The sequence below is a fragment of the Verticillium dahliae genome, genomic scaffold (genome assembly GCF_000150675.1).
Source record: "Verticillium dahliae VdLs.17 supercont1.11 genomic scaffold, whole genome shotgun sequence".
Lineage (NCBI taxonomy): Eukaryota > Fungi > Ascomycota > Sordariomycetes > Glomerellales > Plectosphaerellaceae > Verticillium > Verticillium dahliae.
In genome coordinates this window covers 337727-356506 of record NW_009276930.1, presented here as the reverse complement: position 1 = coordinate 356506, position 18780 = coordinate 337727, and the positions used below count along the sequence as shown (strand labels likewise).

At 55.1% G+C, this 18780-nt stretch overlaps 7 protein-coding genes across 7 annotated transcripts; 4 read left to right on the top strand and 3 right to left on the bottom strand.

The window, feature by feature from the left end:
* Nucleotides 1-282: 282 nt before the first annotated feature.
* On the top strand, nt 283-2066 carry VDAG_05751 (acetylcholinesterase; the record flags this gene model as incomplete). The annotated part of the gene is made up of 4 exons (XM_009655148.1): nt 283-564; nt 626-1711; nt 1760-1817; nt 1870-2066. 4 exons carry the CDS (start codon nt 283-285, stop codon nt 2064-2066), a joined length of 1623 nt encoding a protein of 540 aa, XP_009653443.1.
* Nucleotides 2067-2672: 606 nt separating this feature from the next.
* On the top strand, nt 2673-4136 carry VDAG_05750 (uncharacterized protein). The gene is made up of 5 exons (XM_009655147.1): nt 2673-2888; nt 2951-3640; nt 3723-3849; nt 3907-3978; nt 4044-4136. The coding sequence occupies exons 1-5, from the start codon at nt 2813-2815 to the stop codon at nt 4087-4089; spliced, it is 1011 nt and encodes a 336-aa protein (XP_009653442.1). The 5' UTR covers nt 2673-2812; the 3' UTR covers nt 4090-4136.
* Nucleotides 4137-5269: 1133 nt separating this feature from the next.
* Nucleotides 5270-6535, top strand: VDAG_05749 (mRNA-capping enzyme subunit alpha; the record flags this gene model as incomplete). The annotated part of the gene is made up of 2 exons (XM_009655146.1): nt 5270-5478; nt 5551-6535. The coding sequence occupies 2 exons, from the start codon at nt 5270-5272 to the stop codon at nt 6533-6535; spliced, it is 1194 nt and encodes a 397-aa protein (XP_009653441.1).
* Nucleotides 6536-8374: 1839 nt separating this feature from the next.
* VDAG_05748 (meiosis-specific serine/threonine-protein kinase mek1) lies at nt 8375-10411 on the top strand (the record flags this gene model as incomplete). The annotated part of the gene is made up of 2 exons (XM_009655145.1): nt 8375-8462; nt 8595-10411. 2 exons carry the CDS (start codon nt 8375-8377, stop codon nt 10409-10411), a joined length of 1905 nt encoding a protein of 634 aa, XP_009653440.1.
* A 241-nt stretch (nt 10412-10652) lies between these two features.
* Nucleotides 10653-11633, bottom strand: VDAG_05747 (zeta toxin family protein; the record flags this gene model as incomplete). The annotated part of the gene is made up of 1 exon (XM_009655144.1): nt 10653-11633. One exon carries the CDS (start codon nt 11631-11633, stop codon nt 10653-10655), a length of 981 nt encoding a protein of 326 aa, XP_009653439.1.
* Nucleotides 11634-12152: 519 nt separating this feature from the next.
* On the bottom strand, nt 12153-13865 carry VDAG_05746 (uncharacterized protein; the record flags this gene model as incomplete). The annotated part of the gene is made up of 2 exons (XM_009655143.1): nt 12153-12657; nt 12796-13865. 2 exons carry the CDS (start codon nt 13863-13865, stop codon nt 12153-12155), a joined length of 1575 nt encoding a protein of 524 aa, XP_009653438.1.
* A 1050-nt stretch (nt 13866-14915) lies between these two features.
* Nucleotides 14916-17878, bottom strand: VDAG_05745 (serine/threonine-protein kinase unc-51; the record flags this gene model as incomplete). The annotated part of the gene is made up of 3 exons (XM_009655142.1): nt 14916-15064; nt 15118-17689; nt 17747-17878. The coding sequence occupies 3 exons, from the start codon at nt 17876-17878 to the stop codon at nt 14916-14918; spliced, it is 2853 nt and encodes a 950-aa protein (XP_009653437.1).
* Between the last annotated feature and the right edge of the window lie 902 nt (nt 17879-18780).

The window sequence follows — 18780 nt, the reverse complement described above, 5'->3', positions numbered from 1 at the left end:
TAGTTCGACGGAAAATTATCGTCATGGACTCCGGGGGATGTTTGGCCGAACAGTACCAATACCCCGCAAACCCCGAGAAATCGTGCAATATATCATCGGGCGGGTCGGTTACCTACCCAAGCAGAACGATAAGCTAGAGCACGATGAGACTTTCGGCCGGACCAAAGGCTCATGCAGGGGAAACCGAGAGGAGATTCGCGATGTCTATAATACTCCATCCCGGCGAAATGACGAACCGCTGGTTGATTCTCAGTTGGTGCTGAAGCACATCGCCCGCCCGTCATGCAGCCCTCATTTTCTTATGCTTTTGCGGCCCTGCTAGGAACACTGCAATGCGTCCTTGGTCAGAACATCGATGCGTCGCCGCAGCTTCTAGCTGAGCTTGACTATGGCACTTTTCAGGGTGCGTACTCGAAAGAGTTCAACATCTCGTACTGGCAAAAGATACCCTTTGCAGCACCTCCTATAGGCGTCAACCGTTTCCGCGGTCCCCAACCCCCAATCCCTGTCACGGAGAGTCCTTATAATTCAAGCCAGTTCTTCGACATGTGCCCCCAAAGGACGGTACGTATGCATAGAGCAGAGACGAACCATAGCAAGGCTCTCGTGACTGACCGTACCACAGGTCAATGGCTCAGAAGACTGCCTATATCTGGGGCTCTACTCTCGGCCCTGGACTGAAGACCAACCACTCAAGCCAGTGATTGTTACCTTCTATGGTGGCGGGTTCGTTCAGGGTTCTGGGTATTTTACGCTTCCACCAACGGGATTTCCCTACAACACCAACGTGCCGCCGCCGTCCGACATGATCTTCGCCTATCCCACACTGAATGTATCTTCTGCGTCCGACATGGTCATCGTCTATCCCAATTACCGCACCAATGCTTTTGGCTTCCTGCCAGGAAAGCTCATCGATGAAGACCCCTTCTCCGATCTGAACCCTGGCCTCCTGGACCAGGAAGCGGCTCTCAAGTGGACGAAGACGAACATCGCCAAATTTGGTGGCAATCCTGACGACATCACCATTTGGGGCCAATCTGCAGGCGGTGGCAGCGTGCTGGCGCAGACAATCGGACGCAGCGGCAAAAAGAACCTCTTTCGCAGGGCTATGGCGAATAGTCCATTCTGGCCAAAGGTGTACCATTACGATAGCCCCGAGGCCGAAGCACTGTACGATGAGCTAGTCAACAGAACAGGTTGCGCAGGTCCAGACAGCCTGTCCTGCCTGAAGGGACTTGAAGTACAAACAATCCGAGACGCGAGCCTGAAAATCTCAGGACTTCTCAAGTACACGACGTCCTACTTCAACTGGGCACCTGTTATCGACGGTAAGTTCCTGACCGAGTCTCTCACGGAAGCTACGTCTTCCATCAAGATTGAGAGGGCATTTGCGATGCATAACACGCACGAGGGCGAGAGCTTTATCCCAGCCAGCCTCCAAGGCGCAGCAAACGAGACCGCCTTCGACAAGTGGCTCCGCGGGTTTCTGCCCAACTTGAGCGAATGCGAAATTGCTGCCGTAAAGAAACACTACCCAGCAGAAGGGGCTACAGAAACCATCGACTACGACAGCACCTGGGTGCGGGCCGGCCTAGTATACAGAGACAACGTCCTGTCATGCCCCGCCTACTGGTTCACGAACGCGGCGTCACAGGGCTACTTCGGCGAATATTCCCTGACGCCATCGCTGCATGCGAGTGACACATTCTGGGTGCGTCGTCTCTAATTTGTGGTCACATGCTGTACTGATACAAGATAGTGGAACCGGATCAATGCCACGCAGCTTCGGAGGCCTTCTTACTACAGAGGCTATGCTGGTCAGTCACAGGGGGGATCGGGTTGCAGAGCTCAGAGCTAATTGCGGAATAGGCGCCATCGCATCCTTCCTGATGAAGGGCAATCCCAATGAGCTGAAGCTCACGCCGGAGGACGTGGCCAGCGTACCGATCGTTCAAGATGGGAGTGAATGGGTCATCAACGGGAACGGCTTTGATACCGCTGACGCGAAGCGCCTCGCGAGCCGTTGTGCCTTCTGGCGAAAGACATCGGCCAGAGTCCCTGTGTGAGTACAGAGCGAGCGATGACGGGCTTTGGTTGTGATACTCAGGTCTCAAGAGAGCCACTCATACTGTCCACCTTGTCAAACAGAGTCGCAGTACTCGGCGGCACCTTGAAGCATATTAGGCCGATCGCGGCAGCTCCATCTTGTCGCGGAACTCCGCGCACGAAAAGGGCATGTGAAATAAAATGACATTTGAGAAGTGAACGAAGTCAAGCAAAAGAGCATACATATAGAAACAGATCCACGAAGCTATCTTTGTGCTCTGGTCTGGTGTTTCCGCAATTGAAGAACAACGCCTAACCGCTACCCAGTGAATTTTGATCGTGTGGTGACAATCGGTTCGAGCCATACCAAGACGTTCCATAAATATGACAGCGCTTCAAACCACCAACTGCTTCCCACTTTCAGAAAGTGCCAGCGCCTAATCGTTGCTCTGCGTCGCATCAGGTCTTCTTGGGTGGTTCTTGGAAGGTCTGAAGATGGGGTCGGCGCCTATGGGGACCTTGAGCGGCTGGCTGTCACGCCCTTACTTAGCCGCAGCCAAGAGTGTCTAAACTCTCAAATGGAACACAAAGACGTGGAACCAGACATATTCAGATTATGTAGAGGTGCCCTTTATTTCTTTAAAAAGCTCGCAATCTCAACTGAGGTTTGCTTTCCGGTCTCATCAACGCTATTACCCCTAAATCACAGGCCTCGCATCCCTCGCAACTTAATTCAGTATTGCTGTCTACAATCGTTTTTAGCAACATGAGTTGCCGCCACGAGCAGGATGCCTTCGAATTTGGGCACGGGAACACCAAAATAGATCCCGCCGTATTGGAGAGCAAGTCTCGGCCAGTCTCATTGTGAATGAGGGCACGGCCATAGCTGACTATATACTGCTAGGGCTCCCACCCAGTTGCCAGGTAACTTTGACCAAAGAATACGGCGTCAGCTTCTGGGGGAAAACCGGCCGGATAGACGTCGCCATGCCGGACAGATCTCACCGTTCTTTTTTTCTCAAGGTTCTCTCCGACAAACAGGCCAGGGGCATGGTCTACAGCGAGTTCGAGTCCATGAAAACACTGTACAGCATCGACCCTCAGTTCGTTCCACGGCCCATCGCCTGTGGCAACTACAAGAATGACCCGAATAAGTATTACTATCTTTGTAGCTTCCATGACATGACGGAGGAGATCAAGGACCGAAATCAGTTTGTCTCCAAGCTTTCAAATATCCATACCAAACACACATCGCCCAACGGCAAGTTCGGATTCCACATGACGACGTTCGCTGGCAATCTACCCCAATACTCGGCGTGGGAGAGCAGCTGGGAAGCATTTTTTGCTAAGAGCATGCGCCAAGCTCTCGATCTAGAGATTCAGAAGCAAGGCCCTAGCAAAGAGCTCGACGCTCTTTCGATGAGGCTCTTTGCCAAGGTCATCCCACGACTGTTGCGACCACTTGAGAGCGGGGGACGGAAGTTGAAGCCAGCACTTGTTCACGGAGATCTTTGGCACGCGAACGCGGGGTGGGAAGTTGCTGTGGGCAGGCCCCTCGTTTTTGATGCTTGCTGCTTGTATGCGCATCATGAATGTAAGTTGAGCGCTTCATCTCGAGCGCGTTTTCCGTTGAGAGTTTCATCTAACTGACGTTGTCAACTTCTGCCGTTGCGAAGACGAGCTCGGTCAGTGGAAAGCAGTCAACAATAAATTTGGGAAAGCATACATCGAGGCATACGTTAATCATGCCGAGGTCTCGGAGCCGAAAAAAGACTTCGAAGATCGCCTGACCCTCTACAGATTGTGAGTCTCTGTGGGCCTAACGTCCCCGTCTCGCTCAATTAACCGACCATCATCAAGGCGTTTTGATACACACGTGTCGGCACTCTTCGGAGGCAAGGAGGTCAAAGGCCACGAACGTTTCCGGGAGCAGTATGTCGTCTATACCTAGGCCCCTCTGTCCCTCTCCCAAATGCCATCAGCTGACCTGTAGAAAGAGTGATCGAGGTTATGAGAGGGTTGGTGACCAAGTTTGCTCCTTAGCAGGTATCATGATCAAATTCAGGGCTATAACACTGCGCCCTCTCCATATCTTTACACGGCCACAGAGTCACATGGACCCACGATGTTTTGTCTGAATGCCCGGATGGTCATGTGTCACCATCAGCACACGAGAAACGCCGCGGCGCAGAGTAGAAGCTGAGCGGCAGATCGAAGCCCAGCTTTAACTAGCTTCACAACTTCGGTCGGGATAGGCATCCGGTGAGGCGTGGGATGTATGACAGGTGAGTCCCCCGCGTTGCGTGTGGGCCATAGGCTGGTGCAGTGATGTGTGGGGTAGGCTCCAGAGATCAGGCAGTGTTGGTTCCCTAGTTTCAGCTGGAGGCGCGATAGGTGTCATATCGAGGCTCTGTTTGGCTCGTATCAGGGTCTCTTCGAGATGCCTGCTGGTTGAGGTTATAGACGCTGGTTCGGCTACATCCAAGTGCGGAAGAGAGACCTTCTTGAGGAAAGAGAGTCGGCGTGGTATGAATATTGAGTAGTGCGGGAGCCTGCACCGGCTAGCGGAAGTGTAACTTGTCTGTCCTGAAGGTGACTCCTTTGAAATTTTCACCTAGATCTGGGGCTGTAAGGGCACCTTGCTGAGTGTGTTTGCCCTGGTAGAAGAATGACCGATTAACATTGCCGTCCTAGCCGACGAAGTACCTGTCCTCGGCTATGATACGGACTCCCCCTTCCATGTGTTCTGCCACGTCCATGGCTTTGAGGTCCAGTTGATCCACGCGGGAATGCCTCTCCTAAAATAGTTCAGAAGTATGGCTTGAAGCAGAATTTGACCACGCGATTTACCAAAAGCAGGCACCCGAGAACCAAGACTCTCAGGCGAAGATTGATGAAGCGCAATCTGAGATATCACCTCGGCTCCAGTACTCAGCGGCCGATAAGTATTGAATCGCACAATTCAACTCTTCCGAATGGCCGCCGAATGAAAACTGAATGACTCTTAAGTCCTTCTTGTAGGAGATCTTTGGGCTGCAGCGTGTGCTGGGGATGTTATGTTTAGGAGGTGATGGTTCGGTTCTGTTTGTCCTGGCATCCCCACTTTGCGTTACTCAACAACCTTGTCTTATCGATAAGACAGACGCGCATCTGTCTTCGTCCCTCGTCGCGACAGCAGTTACTTTTCCCTCCTTTGTGTCACATAGTTGTCGCACTGAACAACATGGACGGCCCTGCGCCGAACGAACACACGCCGCCGGTCGACGGGCCCATAAAGGCCATCGCGGAGCCCGGCATCAAAGCACCACGCGACTTTGCCCTGCAGCTTCGGAGAGATGTCGCAGAATTGCTGCAGCGAAATCAGATCGGCTTCCCTGGCGCACAACCTGTCAGCTTTGCCCGCAAGCACCTTGCTGAGCTGCGCAGACAAGAGTAAGCCTCATTTCTCGTCCCTAGAGTACATTCCCTCGGAGAAGACTGAGCTAACATCCACCCCCCTCTCAGTTACTTTGTCTGCGAAAAGTCCGATGGCATTCGATACCTTCTCTATCTAACCGAAGAGGCCGGCGCCGAGACGGTGTACCTCATCGACCGCAAGAACGATTACTGGCGCGTCGAAAACCACAACCTTCACTTCCCAATGAAGGATGATGTTCAAGGGTGGCACACGCGCACAATCATCGATGGCGAGCTGGTCCTCGACTTTGAGGACGGCAAGCAGGTCCCTCGCTTCCTCATCTTCGACTGTCTCGTTCTGGACGGCCAGAACCTGATGCAGCGCAGCTACGACAAGCGCATTGCCTACGTCAAGGACGGCATCATCCGCCCCTACACCAAGCTGTTCGACAACTATCCCCAAGAACGTGCCTTTCAGCCCTTCGACGTCGTCATGAAGCAGATGGAGTTCAGCTATGGCATCCCCAAGATCTTCAACGTCGTCCTGCCGACCCTGAAGCACGGCAACGACGGCCTCATCTTCACCTGCGTCCACACAAAGTACCAGCACGGCACCGACAACCACATTCTCAAGTGGAAGCCGCCCGAGGAGAACACGGTCGACTGCCGCCTGCGCCTGCACTTCCCCACCGTGCAGCCCGAAGACGTCGACATGTTCGAGGGCGGCAGCGACGAGCCCTTTGTCGACTACGACAGCGTGCCCAAGGCGGAACTGTGGAGCTTCCTCGGCAGCGGACGTGACGGCGGCAACTACGAGTACTTTGCCGACGTGTACATTCGCGAGGACGAGTGGGAGACGCTCAAGGGGCTCGGCGACCCGCTCGTCGACCGTATTGTCGAGTGCCACAAGGACGAAGAGGGCCGCTGGCGCATCCTGCGGTTCCGCGACGACAAGTCCGAGGCTAACCACATCTCGACCATTACGAGCGTCATGGAGAGCATCGAGGACCGCGTCACGCAGCAGGACCTGGAGGCACAGGCGGGAGCGTTTAAGGAGAACTGGAAGCTGAGGGCCGCCAAGCCGAAGGCTTGAGGCACTGCGGGCAAGCTCGCGATTTGGGAAGAGGGCCGAGGATAAGCTGGTGCGGGCGCGGCGTCTGGGTCACTGGCGCGATTGTATTGCATTTAGCTTTGGGGACGGGGCTGGGTTTGGATCAGGCGTTTTAGTCTAGCTGTGGGCACAGTCTGCCCCGAATCGACATCATTTTGCGTATCGAACGCTGTGTGAGCACTGTCGTGTGCTGTGAAGATTTTACCTGCCGAAGCTAGCTTTGCGTGGCACGTGCGGCAGCCCGGAAGATGGACACAAGGTTCGATGCACGCGATCGAGCCAGCCAGCCCAAACCGAATCAGCGTTCGAGCGGGCAACATGCAACTTGGCAAAGATAGCTGCCGGCGCCTTCTTCTCCCCATCTATTGACGTCGTTATGACGCTTGCAGCCCTCAAGGCACGACTCGTCTTAGACAGATGACCTCCAGGGAACGCGGGGTACGTGGGAGCTCGGTGAGGTCGCTTCGTGCTGCGACAAAGGGCAGGGCGGGGTTTCCTCACAAAAACTCCAAGGCTGAAACCCAAAATACGCCCACACCATACATGTCGCAGTCACACGATTGTCAGGATGAACAAGAATGATTTGAAGCAAACTGCTTTTTTCATTGTCATTGCCGTTCTGGTCCAAGATCCCTCGTAAGGGTCGTCCAGCAGCATGCTTCATGACCCATAAACACTTCGTTTCGTCGTTGTCGACTTAATCGTTTACCTCACTCGACCTTCCAAAATTGTCGTCGTCTCCGCTCCGTGTCTGATAGCCCGCCCCAACCAACTAGAGTCCTGCAGGCCACCCTTGCCTTTGCCTGGCCGTCAGCCCATCGTCCGAATCCTGGATGAAGAGAATGCGAATGAATTGCCATCCCGTAAAGGCGGCAGACCGGGGTCGTGGTAGAGGTTTGGTGTGATGTGGCGCACACAGCTCTTAGTGCTGATCATGACGTTTGTGTGGTCATCTCGAAGGAGGGGTCATGGTCGAGGTGATGTGCGAGGTGTTTATTTGCTGAGGGAAAGTTAGTGACTGAACATGTGTCGAGGCAGCGACGACGTCGCTACGAGTATCGACTTACGATCGGGCTCGCATCTTTCTTCTCTTGCGCTTGAGGCGACGAACTCGCTTCTTTCTCCACTTGGCTCTCATCTTGGACTGAGGAAGAGCGTGTTAGCCGACTTGTCACGGGTGATATAATTGATGCGCCGCTGAGCACGCGCGCGCGCATCGCAACAGCAGAGACGTCGCCGGGGACATTGGCGCGGTGGCAAAGGCCCAATTACCCCGACAATATACAAGCTGTTGCCGGTGCGGCGCGGAGATAGACGGGTGGCGAGAATTGGCACTTACATGTTGACCGAGGCGAGAGTTGTTGGTGAGGAATCAGGAATATCTGAAGCTCGTAACTTCTGCGGGAGCTTAAGATGCCATTGGGAGAAGGGCAGGTGCCCTGTAGCGTCACGTGTGCGTCTGAACGCCCACCACGACCCCGCAGTGACGCTTCACAGTGTGGCACTGTGCGACAACCCGCACCTGCCTTTGAAACTCTATAGATCGGTATTCAGGGGGGTCACGATGTATGGCGCCTGCCCCAGAGAGCAACTGTATTGCTGTATTGCCTTGAATCGGAAGGCTCTTGCCATCATTGTGATAGCGAAAAAATGAAGAGACCCGTGTGTACCTATCTCCTGGTGCGGACAGTCAACCTGCCATGTCCATTACCTCAGTGTGCAGCGATTGTCGTTGAACTCTGAATGCTAGACTTCGCCAAAATACTGTCGTGCAGTCTCGTTTCTTCTCACAAGGCCTTGTTTTCTTCGAAGCTTCGCATCATGGCTCAAGCCTTCGAGTCAATGTCGTGTGAACGTGATGGCCGGGTTGCAGAGCTGGAGCTTGGCCGCCGTTGCCAGGAACACACAGGTAAGCATGGCTTAATCTGGCGTCACGCGCTGGGAACCAGCTCATATTACATTCAGAAACGATACCCATATATCCCGAATCACTTCTGAAATATGGACGCGGCGAGTAGGTATTGCCGCGCCGTCGAAATAGGCTCTGTTTCTGACATTCACAGTCGCATCCGTCAGCAGCATGATCAGGGCTACTCTCGAGATCATTTCGAGTTCTACGTCATCACATTCGATGAGTACCATCCACCACTGTGCTACGTTCGCGATCGTAGGTCTCGAAATGGCATACGCGTCAATGGACAGCATATCGGTGACCCCGAGAGGATCACACCAGGCCACTGCCTTCTCGACGGCGATGTCATTACTGTTCCTGGTCAGCCATCTCGTGACGTCAATGTTTCCGAGTTTATTCCTTGTATGACATTCCATTTCAAGCAGGACTACGTTTCGCTTTACGTCCCTAGTCCCATTCAACAACGGGAGATGGACTTCTTTGCTGGCCGATTCAACGTAACAGATCGCGCACTCGGCAATGGCGCCCATGCGCGGGTTTTCCTAGCTATTGAGGTGGCCACCAAGAGGCAGGTGGTTTGCAAGATCATGAATGTTGACCGACTTCGTGTGCGCGTCGACGGGGCCACGACCTTGCGTCGGTGGAAGCAAGAAATTGACATGGTCAGGCAACTACACCATCCAAACATCATCTCTTACGTTCATGCCATATACTCGCCTCACACACTGTCAGTCGAACTTTCTTCCATAAAGTTACGAAGGTTGACAGAGTTTAGGTATTTCTTCACTGAGCTGGCCACAGGTGGTGATCTATTCTCCCTTGTACAGCGGCGAGAGCTGCATGGGCCACCATTTCGGGAGGGGGATATCAAATTGATCATAAAGCAAATCGTGGATGGCGTGCACTGCCTACACAAAGCCGGAATCGTTCATCGGGACCTGAAACCTGAAAATGTTCTACTCGTCACTCGACCGAGCCCGGACTACCGCATTGCGCTCAGCGACCTTGGCAACTCTGCTTTCGAGGGTCCGACTAGATTGATGTCGCGAGTCGGCACGGAGCGATACATAGCCCCAGAGGTGATCAATCAAGTCACTGACCATGCTTGTCCGGTAGATATGTGGGCTATGGGTGTCATCATGCTATTTGTCTTGAACAGTCAAGCGACAGAAGACATTGGAGGCCTTTACCGATATAGTCAGGACCAGGTCATCGATTGCATCAAATGCATTGTTGATGACAGGCACACAACGTTGAGTACTATCGGCGTCAGGTTTCTCCAACGATGCCTGGTAGTTGATCCCTCGAAGAGAATGACTTCGGCGCAGGCCGTCCAGCACCCTTGGTTCACGATGGAGCAACACGAGAAACGGCTCGACGACCTGAAGCTTTGCGTCGAGCAATCTTGGAACGGGGATAAAAAGGTCTTTCCATGTCCCGAGGAGATTCCAGATTTTGGCCCCAAAGATATGGCAGAATCGAATTCCACGAGGAGTCTGAAGCTCCGTGAAGGAGCGCAAGCTGAGGCGATTGACTCTATTCTACCGAGCAGTCAACAGCCAACGCCTGCCAATTCTAGCTCGCGACTTCAAGGCTCCAGAATCGTGCGAGAAGTTTCTAGACCTTTGAAGACTGTCTCACAGTTTTTCGCTGGGCCTTTGAAGTTACATGCTGAGACTGGGTTTCCTCACGAGAAGAACGACGAAGCTGGGCCGCGCCGTGAGAAGCCGACTCAAGCCAAACCAAGCATCATCATTACTGATAGTCAAGGCAAGGTTGGGGAGGTGGAGTATCAGAAGTCGAATCTCAGGGGTCATAACCAGCATTCAGCAGTGGACAAAAATCATCTGGCAGTCGTCCCGCTTGCGAGGAAAAAGGGACGGCAGCAGTCCTCATCGGCCAATGCTGTCCAGCGACAGTCCAAGTTGCAAAAACGGTCAAGATGAGTGGAAACGACGAAGCAATGAGGGAACCGGCATAATGTATCGTGTAAGTTGGGACAATTTGTACGCAAACCTGCCTGGGGCATAATTCTGCAACGCGAATCTTCGCGATGCCCGGGCAATTGGTGAGGTTATGATGCGGTACAGGTGCAAGGTAATTCACACTGTCGACGAGGACGTAATTGTATCTCAAACATGATGCAGACATCTCTGAATCTCACGCTTGCTAGTTATCATTTTGACATCAACTATCGCCCAGCCAAAGGGTAGCATCCCGCCTACATCTCTCAGTGGGAAACTCCAGGGGCAGTAGTGGCTGTAGGCTTGACGGATCGGGCTCGGCCAGGAGGGGTGCAAGCATGGCCCTCAGCTCCTGAGCCTGTACCGTGTCCCTCTTTTCCAACTTGGCGAGATCCTCTGCGGCAGTGGCCTTCTCCACGTCTGTCAAGGGCCTCTCCCTTTCCCTGACGATCGCCGCCGCCACCTGGCCCATCAACTTCCCGTCAGGACGCTCCTTGGCATCAGAGAAGGCGACGAGGTTGCCCCTCCTCACAACGAGAACCTGATCCACCGTCTCGGGATGTGCATCAATCCACTGCGCAGCATCCAAAAGTCCGCTGTACGAGTCGTCGTGGACCTTGATGGGTGTCAGGCGAACCGGCAGCCCGCGGCTCCCTGCCTCGGGCAGCCTTTCGTGGAAGCGCGTCAGGATCCCCAGCCTGCTGAGCGGCCTCGGCACAGCCAACACGACGACCTCAACGCGGTAGCCTGCGTCATGGAGCGCGGCGGCGAGCGCCGTGAAGTCATCCGGGTGGCGGCACGCAGACTCGATGAGGAGGTCGAGGCGCTGGTCGGCAGCGTGGGTTGCGGCCAGGCGCAGCCAGCGGCGGGCGTCGGGGCCTGTGGCCGGCGAGGCGAGAGGCGCCGTCGCTGGCGAGGCCGTCAGGGTCGCGTACGAGGGGTGGTACGTCTTGTAGGTGTCTGCGATGATGTGGGCTGGGCTGCCGCGGAGGGCGGTCTGGGCTTTGAGAACGGCGGGGGCGAGGCGGGTTTTGCCGGCGCCCGTTTGGCCTACTATCAGTACTGCGAGGGGTCGTTGGCCGGCATGCGTTTGTGGTGCTGGTGCCAACGAGGGGAACTCGGCCGGAAGGATCTGGGACTTGAAGATGTCGTCCGAGGTCTGGGTTGGCAGAATGTAAGAGGTGAGGTCTGACGGGGGAGGCATGGTGCTGTCGTTGCAGGAGATTCAAGTGGTGCCGTTTGATGTCGAGTTAGAAATGTCAGTCCTTCAGAGTGGAAAATGTTTCTTCTGGGATGTCTTAGTGCCCCTTTTCTTTGCCAGTCTCGCAATGAGGTGATCGCGGGATATCTCGCTTGGCGCAAGCTTGATTATAGTGCTTGACCGCAGTTATAAGTATCAGAATGTTGGTTAAATCGTGTTGATAGTCAAAAATATATCCAAGTGAATCCAGATATTTGTACCATAAAGCTTGCCTCTGAGTTGCGACGTTCGTGTGTGAGGGAGGTTGATATTGGGAATGAAGTCATTCCAGAGTATGATTAGCTAAGCTGATCGAACCAATTGTCCCTCGCCGAGATGCGACATAATGTTTTCTCCAGTCTGCTTCTTGAGGCCTCATCCGGATCAACCTTTGGACGACAACCACTTGACGCTCTGGGCCAGGTTTTGCATCAGTCTCGACAGCAAACCAACTCTCCTACTCATGAGACAGACTGTTCCTCGTCATCTTGCTCCCCGTGTCCCGCCACCCCAGTCTGCTACGCCCACTCCCGCAGCCTCTGCCTTCTTAGCCCAATATTCATCTGAACGAATCTTGGCCATTCTCGCACGAAATCCCTCGGCTCTCGACTCTTCGCTTGGTGACAGCAGCCTGGGCGAGTTGAGCCTCGGGGTTTCAGCCATGGATTGATTGCGCCTGGCCTTGAGGCTCTCAACCTGCAATGTTGACACCATGGCTGGAGCGAAACTCTTGACATCGACCGCATCAACCATGAGACCACAAATATTGACAAACGCCCTACCTCGAGGCTCAAGCAGCTCTTCGGCTCTGGCCTGGGCTACTTTCTTGCCAATGCCGTGCCCAGATGCTACATATTTGGTCCACCTGGGCAAACCCTCGCGATCAGCGTCCCGCAAACCAGGGTCTATTTGGATGCATGTTTCGCCCATTCGTTGACAACGCAAGCAGGGTTCCAGCTTGGAATTGCCATGGAGGAAACGATCTTGGCTGCATTCCGTCATTTTCGCAGCCTCGCACTGGGCGCAAGGCATGCCTTTCTGAGTCAGGCTCCGTCTGCTTTTCCGTGAAGTCGGCATGACCGTCCACCTGGTCGGTTCCAGGTCCACAGGAAGTCCGTCGACGTACTGCACGCGCCCAGTCTCTTGCATCCTCTTTGTCGCCGCAAGCCAGAGACCCTCCGCCAGCGGTTGAGCCAACGCGTCGAGCGCCTGGAGCTTCCATTGCGCCTCGTCAGCAGCCTGCCTCCCCTCGCCAACGATCTCACAAACCTGGGCCCCCTTTTCCTGCAATGCCGTCAGCTTCAGTCTGTTGCGCCGCACCGTCTCCTCCTCCAGCCAGTCCGGTCTGTCGACCCGCCTCACCACGTCCACGAGCCTGACTCCATAGTCGCCCATGGACTCAATAGTCGCCCTGTCCATGTCCATCGCACACCGCGCCCAGTACAGGTCCTGAGGAGGCGGCTTCTCCCGCAACCTGTGCCGCGCCCCCCTCGACGTGCTGCCAACCAACGCCCTGCTCGTCCTCAGCACGACCGCCCAGTCGATATCCTCCAGCAGAGCCCCCATCTCCGCGACCATGGCGCCGTACCACACCCGGCCCCGCGCCTCGCGCGCCTCGCGCTCCCTCCGCCGCCGCGCGCGCTCCTTCTTCTCCTCGGCCTGCCTCTTCTTCTCCTCGGCCCGTCGCCGCCGCGCCCCCCGCAACTGGGCCTCCTCGGCGATCTTCTGCCGTGCCTTCTCCTGCGCTGCCTTGGTCGCTCGCTGCTGCAGGATGCGCTCGACCACGCTCATGCCAGGCCTGTTTCGGCTGCAGCCGAAGCCCGGGATCCGTGGCGTCGTGATCATGTTGCCCGCGCTTGTCATGACCGTCATGGTCCCATAGGCGGGAACTCGCGGGACCGGATCGTCCACAAGATTGGTTGACGATGCATCCTGGGTAGAGCTTGCTGTTTTGCGGAGTTGACCCGTTTCGCCCGTCCGGCGGGCAGTCGATCGAGCCAGGTCATCGCCAGGACGGCGCTCCAAACCTGCGAGGGGGCGCGTCTCCTTTTCGGTCTTCGAGGTCGTGCATCTCACGAGACGCCTGCCGTCTGTGTCGTGCTTGCCCGCAGGTACGCGACTTGGGAGATCTGGTGTGCCAGAGCCCTTGTGCACTGGCTCGTGGCTCGGAACGGGCTCCTCTGCCTGCGATGACATGAGGAAGTATGGCTCTACCTACGTCTCGTCGCTGCGTATGCGCTGGGGTCTTCTTTGCGTTGGTTGATCGTTTGCACGGAATATTGCCAGTGTATTTTGCTTCAACCAGTAGCCGTGGTGGGGACTCTGCCGCAGAAGAACTGGGTTCAACAAGTCATATGGACTTGAACCATGGACGATGATACCCAGGAACGATTTTTATAGTCATGCCTGCCTCCTCAATCAACGTCTGCCATGATCCATCCGGATGATTCCCGACAAAATGTGCTGTGACCTGCAAGATGCTTTGTTCTTCTTGAATCAGGTACGTGTAAGAACTCACAAGAGCATAGGTGCCGTATACCGTATCAGCCCTATTCGTTGTCTGCGAACAAAGACCTGCCACAGGCAGCCCCGGGCCACACGAAGCAAGCGTCCCAGAGACAAAGTTCTCATTGGCAATCTACGTCGGAGACCCCTTCCTCTCTACGACACTGTCACGAAGGACCAAACCACGAACCCCTTCCAAATTGTCCCTCCGTAAACCAAACGTATATCCATCATTGCTCTCTCCTCAGTCGGCGACCCATGAATGCCAAGCTCATGACAGCATTGTTCAGACCAAGAGTCGCGACGCCATCCATCGCAGAGCCAAGCCTACCGTCCAACCACGGGTGCTGTATACCCTAGTTTCCAGTATGCAAGCACATCGACGTACGCTGACACCTCGATACGCGGGCAGCTGTAAACCCTGAGCTGAAGCTTCTTACGTACCCAGCGACGCGACAAATATGCAGTTCAACGCCAGCCCAATCTCTGGCAATACCCAAATATAAAAACACAAGAATGCAAGAAAAGAGATCCGGGACAATGCTTTCTTGCCCAAAACGCCGGTGAAAATGTCCTGTTATCCTGAGCAAACCTCGCTTGCTGAAGAGCCTCCACTGAGCCCATGCTAGGAATCATCCAGGGTTGGAAGAAATGGATATGAAAGTCGTTCGTAGGCTTTTCGATTTGTTCGTCGTCACATCATCTTGAGAGAAAATAACAGAAAACGCCAACCTCCGTCGCTTAGGAGGCATGTGTTGGAACACTTCGCGGGGTGACATCGCCACTTCGCTTGCGTACCTGCTGCTGGCTCTGCTCAGACCTCGAGGCCTCAGCAATAGCCGCCATCTTCTTCCTGACCATGGCCAAACGGGAAGATATCATGTGAATCACTGCAAACAGGGTCAGTACAAAGACGAGCACAGCCTGCGATGGGTTGACTTACTCTTCTTGACCACTTGCTGGTCGTCGCTATCCAGATCGCTGGTGACGTCGTCCTGGGACACAGTGTTCTTACTGGTGCTGGGAGACCGTCCCTTAGCCGTCTCACCGTCGTTGTCCAGCACAGCCTCAAGCATGTAAATAGCCGTAACGTAAGAGATTACGCAACCCTCGAGATCAACGTTTGCAATTTCGTCAATGGCAGCACGCTTACTCATCTCCAGAGCGCGATCGTACATGAGCTTCTCAGCACTAATGCCAGGCGTCAAGTAGACTTGTTCGGTACCCGCCGAGGTAGACAAAGAGCAACTCTCGCCCTGGTTCCTAGGATGGCTGGGATGGTCCTCGGGCAGCTGCTTCTGGGCCCCGATGAGTTTCAGACGAACAATTTCGGTCTTTTCGAGAACCTCATTGAACCGCCCGCGAACCCATTGAACTGTCGAGTTCATTCGCAGAATAAGATTCTCCTTTGCAGGATCCAGAGCCACGGTCGACTCTGAACGCGTTTTCTGTACCCACCATGCGTTTGCGACATCCATGGCCTTGGCCAAAAGCGTTAAAGCCTTGACGTAGAGTACCAAGGCCTCCTCGGAGAGCACGACAACAGCCTCCAGCGTCAGACCGTTGTCCTCGGAAGCCTCATCAGCAGAGAGGCCACCTAGCCCAGTGTCCGTAGATGGAGCGATAGGGAGGAGTTGTTTGTATTTGACTTCGCCAAAACCAAAGACGCAATCGCTGCGGTGAGCCAAGTCTTGGATGTACTTGACGGCTCGGGCATCCTCATCCGCAGGCACCCTCTGCTTCCCATCCTCGAGAAGGCCAGCGGGACCGTGAGTGCTAGGGTAGGCAGGAAAAGCGCTGTAGATTTGTGGTGGCGACTGCCCCTTGCCCAGAACGTGATGTGGCACTTTGAACCCAAATAGGCGCACACTGGCATCCTGAATGGCCTTTGTAATAAAGCTCGGCGTAGCGGATCCGGGGCTACCAGAAAAACTCTTTTCGTAGGAGCCACGGCGTTCATGAGTGGGAAACTCCCGGCCCTGCGCGATCTGGACAGCTTGCGATGTCTGCGCCCGAACGGCGCCCGTCGTTGATGTGGGTGCGCCCTGCTGGGTAGCGCGGCGGACTATCTGCTGGCCAGATTTTGGCGAGAAGTTGAGTCGAGGGTTGGCTGCCATTTCGTCTGCGAAAGCATTCACCTCAACATGTTTCTTCTCCACCAAGACATAGTCACGTTCAAAGGCGACATCCTGCGCCGCTCTGTCCGATTCCGTCATGCTGCGCTCAGTCACAGGTCGAAGTTTGCCTCGGTGAGCGTTGTCGAAGGATGACGATGTGGGCGACGGGGTGCCGCGAGCTGATGGGCGGGTATAAGATGCATTTGATGGCCTGTGAGGCCTGGCGGGTGCGGAGGTTGATGGTTGCGGTGGAGGTGGCCGGCGGATACCGAGACCTTGACCACTGTCTTGGCCGGGCGAGCTGCTAAGGCGCTCGCCAGACGGGCGGGATACCCGTGGCAACCCCGACGGCTCGGTTTGCGGAGATGCTGAGAGGCCTGCACGGGGTGAGCGGGACAGACCAGTCTCCTCAGCGTGGCGCCTCAGGGATGCTTGTCGTGACAGGGGCATGCTCTCAGGCTTGGTGCTCGCACGGGCTTCGATAGAGTTTCTTTGCTCCTGAGGCGGTTTCGGAATATCATCTTCAACAACGCCGGGAATGGCACCGGCCACGATAGGGTCGGCGAAGAAATCTTCGAACCTGATTCGCTCAACGGGGTTACGAGTGAGCAGCTTACTGATGAGCTTCACCAGATCTCTGCTCACAGTGGCATCCTTGGGGTATTTGATCTTGTCTTCAGCGGCCTCAATCTTCCTCAGTAGTTCAACGTGATTCCTGGCACGGAACGGGGGCCGGCCAGTGATCATCTCGTAGAGCACCGTTCCGACCGACCAGAGATCGGCCTTGGCATCGTAGCGCTCATAGCGGAGGATTTCAGGCGCCATGTACAACGGTGAGCCGCAGAGGGTGTCAGCGAGGGATGTCGACGGGAGGACACGGGCGAAACCGAAGTCTGCGAGTTTCAGCATCGGCAGCGACGCCAGTCCTGCATTAGGAATCATGGAATCTCGGCTCGCGGACAAAATGTGCTTTGGGACCGTGTCCCGGTACTGTGGTGATGGGAGAAGAAGCAGGTTCTGGGGCTTCACGTCCCGATGAACATAGTTCTTCTCTCGCAAGAATTTGAGGGCACTGCCCAATTGTTGAAGAAAGTGTCGAGTCACGACTTCGTGGAGACCTGAGTTCGGCGTGGAAGGGTACTTCCGTGCCATGTCGTGGGTCGCAGGATTGGTGCCCAGCTTGTCACGTTTCTTGATGAATATTGATAGGTCGCCAAGCTCGCAGTACTCCATGGCGAGGTTGATGTGTGTCGAGGACTCGATGCAGTCGTGGAGGGCGACAATGTGAGGGTGCCTCAGTGTTTTGAGGATTTGAATCTCGCCATACAAGTTCTCCCTGAGCTTGGCGTTCAAGCGGCTGAGCTCGACGGACTTGATGGCAACTAATGCTTTTGAGGTCTACAAGTCGAGGAGTTAGAACACGGCAGCTTGTAGCAGGTTCCTGGAATGTCAGACCTTGTGGTAGCCTCTATACACCGTAGCAAAGCTACCCTTGCCGATCTCGGCATCGATCCAGAAGTCCCCCACCGAATCGCCTTCGCCGCGGCGCTTCCGCCCTGACGACGACGTGGGGAGACGGTCTGCCATGTCGGCTGCAGTATGTGGCTTGCTTGCTTCCAGGTGGCAGATTGGATGGCAGGCAGAAGGTGACGAGGGAGCCCAGAGGGCTTATAGGGTCCGGTGGCGATGGGCTGTTGAATATGTCGTCATGTACATGGGTTGTCTCGGAAGGAAACAGCGGTGGGTATAGAGAGGTTTAAAGCAAAAGGAGAACGACGGCTGTGGCACAAGATCGTGGTGTCAACGATGACTGTTGACGAATCGTGTCGGTGAACCAAGCTGGTGGACGCGCGAAGGCGTACAAGACGGTGGGTAACCGTCAAGTCGAATCAAGCAGGGTCGCTGCAGGTGGTATGTCGACGGTGGTGCTGTTGGCGATGTCAAGGTAAGACAGAGGTGGTTCGGATCTGGATCGGAACAGAATGGTTGTCGGCAGCCAAATGTAGGCGCGTTGGAAGAGAACGGCAGGGTTGAGGTAGTGAACGTTGGGTGTAGTGACTAATGCTATGGAAGACGGAAGGTTAGCTTGGAGGTCAAACAACGGGGATCGAATCGCGTGGGAGGCGAGAGTGGTGTAAGTGCATGCCTCAGATGCCTCAGCGGTCTCAGCGGTCTGACGGGGTCTACCAAGATCGGGGGCAGGCAGTGGGATGGGAGAGACGAGGAGAGGCTGTGATAGACTGGCTACCTTGAGGGGCAAAGTGCAAAGTGCAACCGGGAGAGGGAGAGAGAGAGAGATCCGAGGCCAAACTAATGACTCGGAACTTCAAAGGCCTGAAGCGTTGTTGAACCTTGATGGACGCAACGTGCAGTGAAGAGGTGTATTTGGGGGAAATGTAAGTTATCGTAGATACGAGGTCCCAAGACGCAGAGGTGCAACAGGACGTAGGGCGCGGGAGGTGAAAGGAGAGAAAAGAGGGCGAGAGGAG

Coding starts and splice junctions, on each gene's coding strand:
- VDAG_05750 (XM_009655147.1), top strand. CDS start 2,813: ATGAGTTGCCGCCACGAGCAGGATGCCTTCGAATTTGGGCACGGGAAC. Junction 2,889..2,950: donor AGATCCCGCCGTATTGGAGA/GCAAGTCTCGGC, acceptor ATATACTGCTAG/GGCTCCCACCCAGTTGCCAG. Junction 3,641..3,722: donor CTTGTATGCGCATCATGAAT/GTAAGTTGAGCG, acceptor GCCGTTGCGAAG/ACGAGCTCGGTCAGTGGAAA.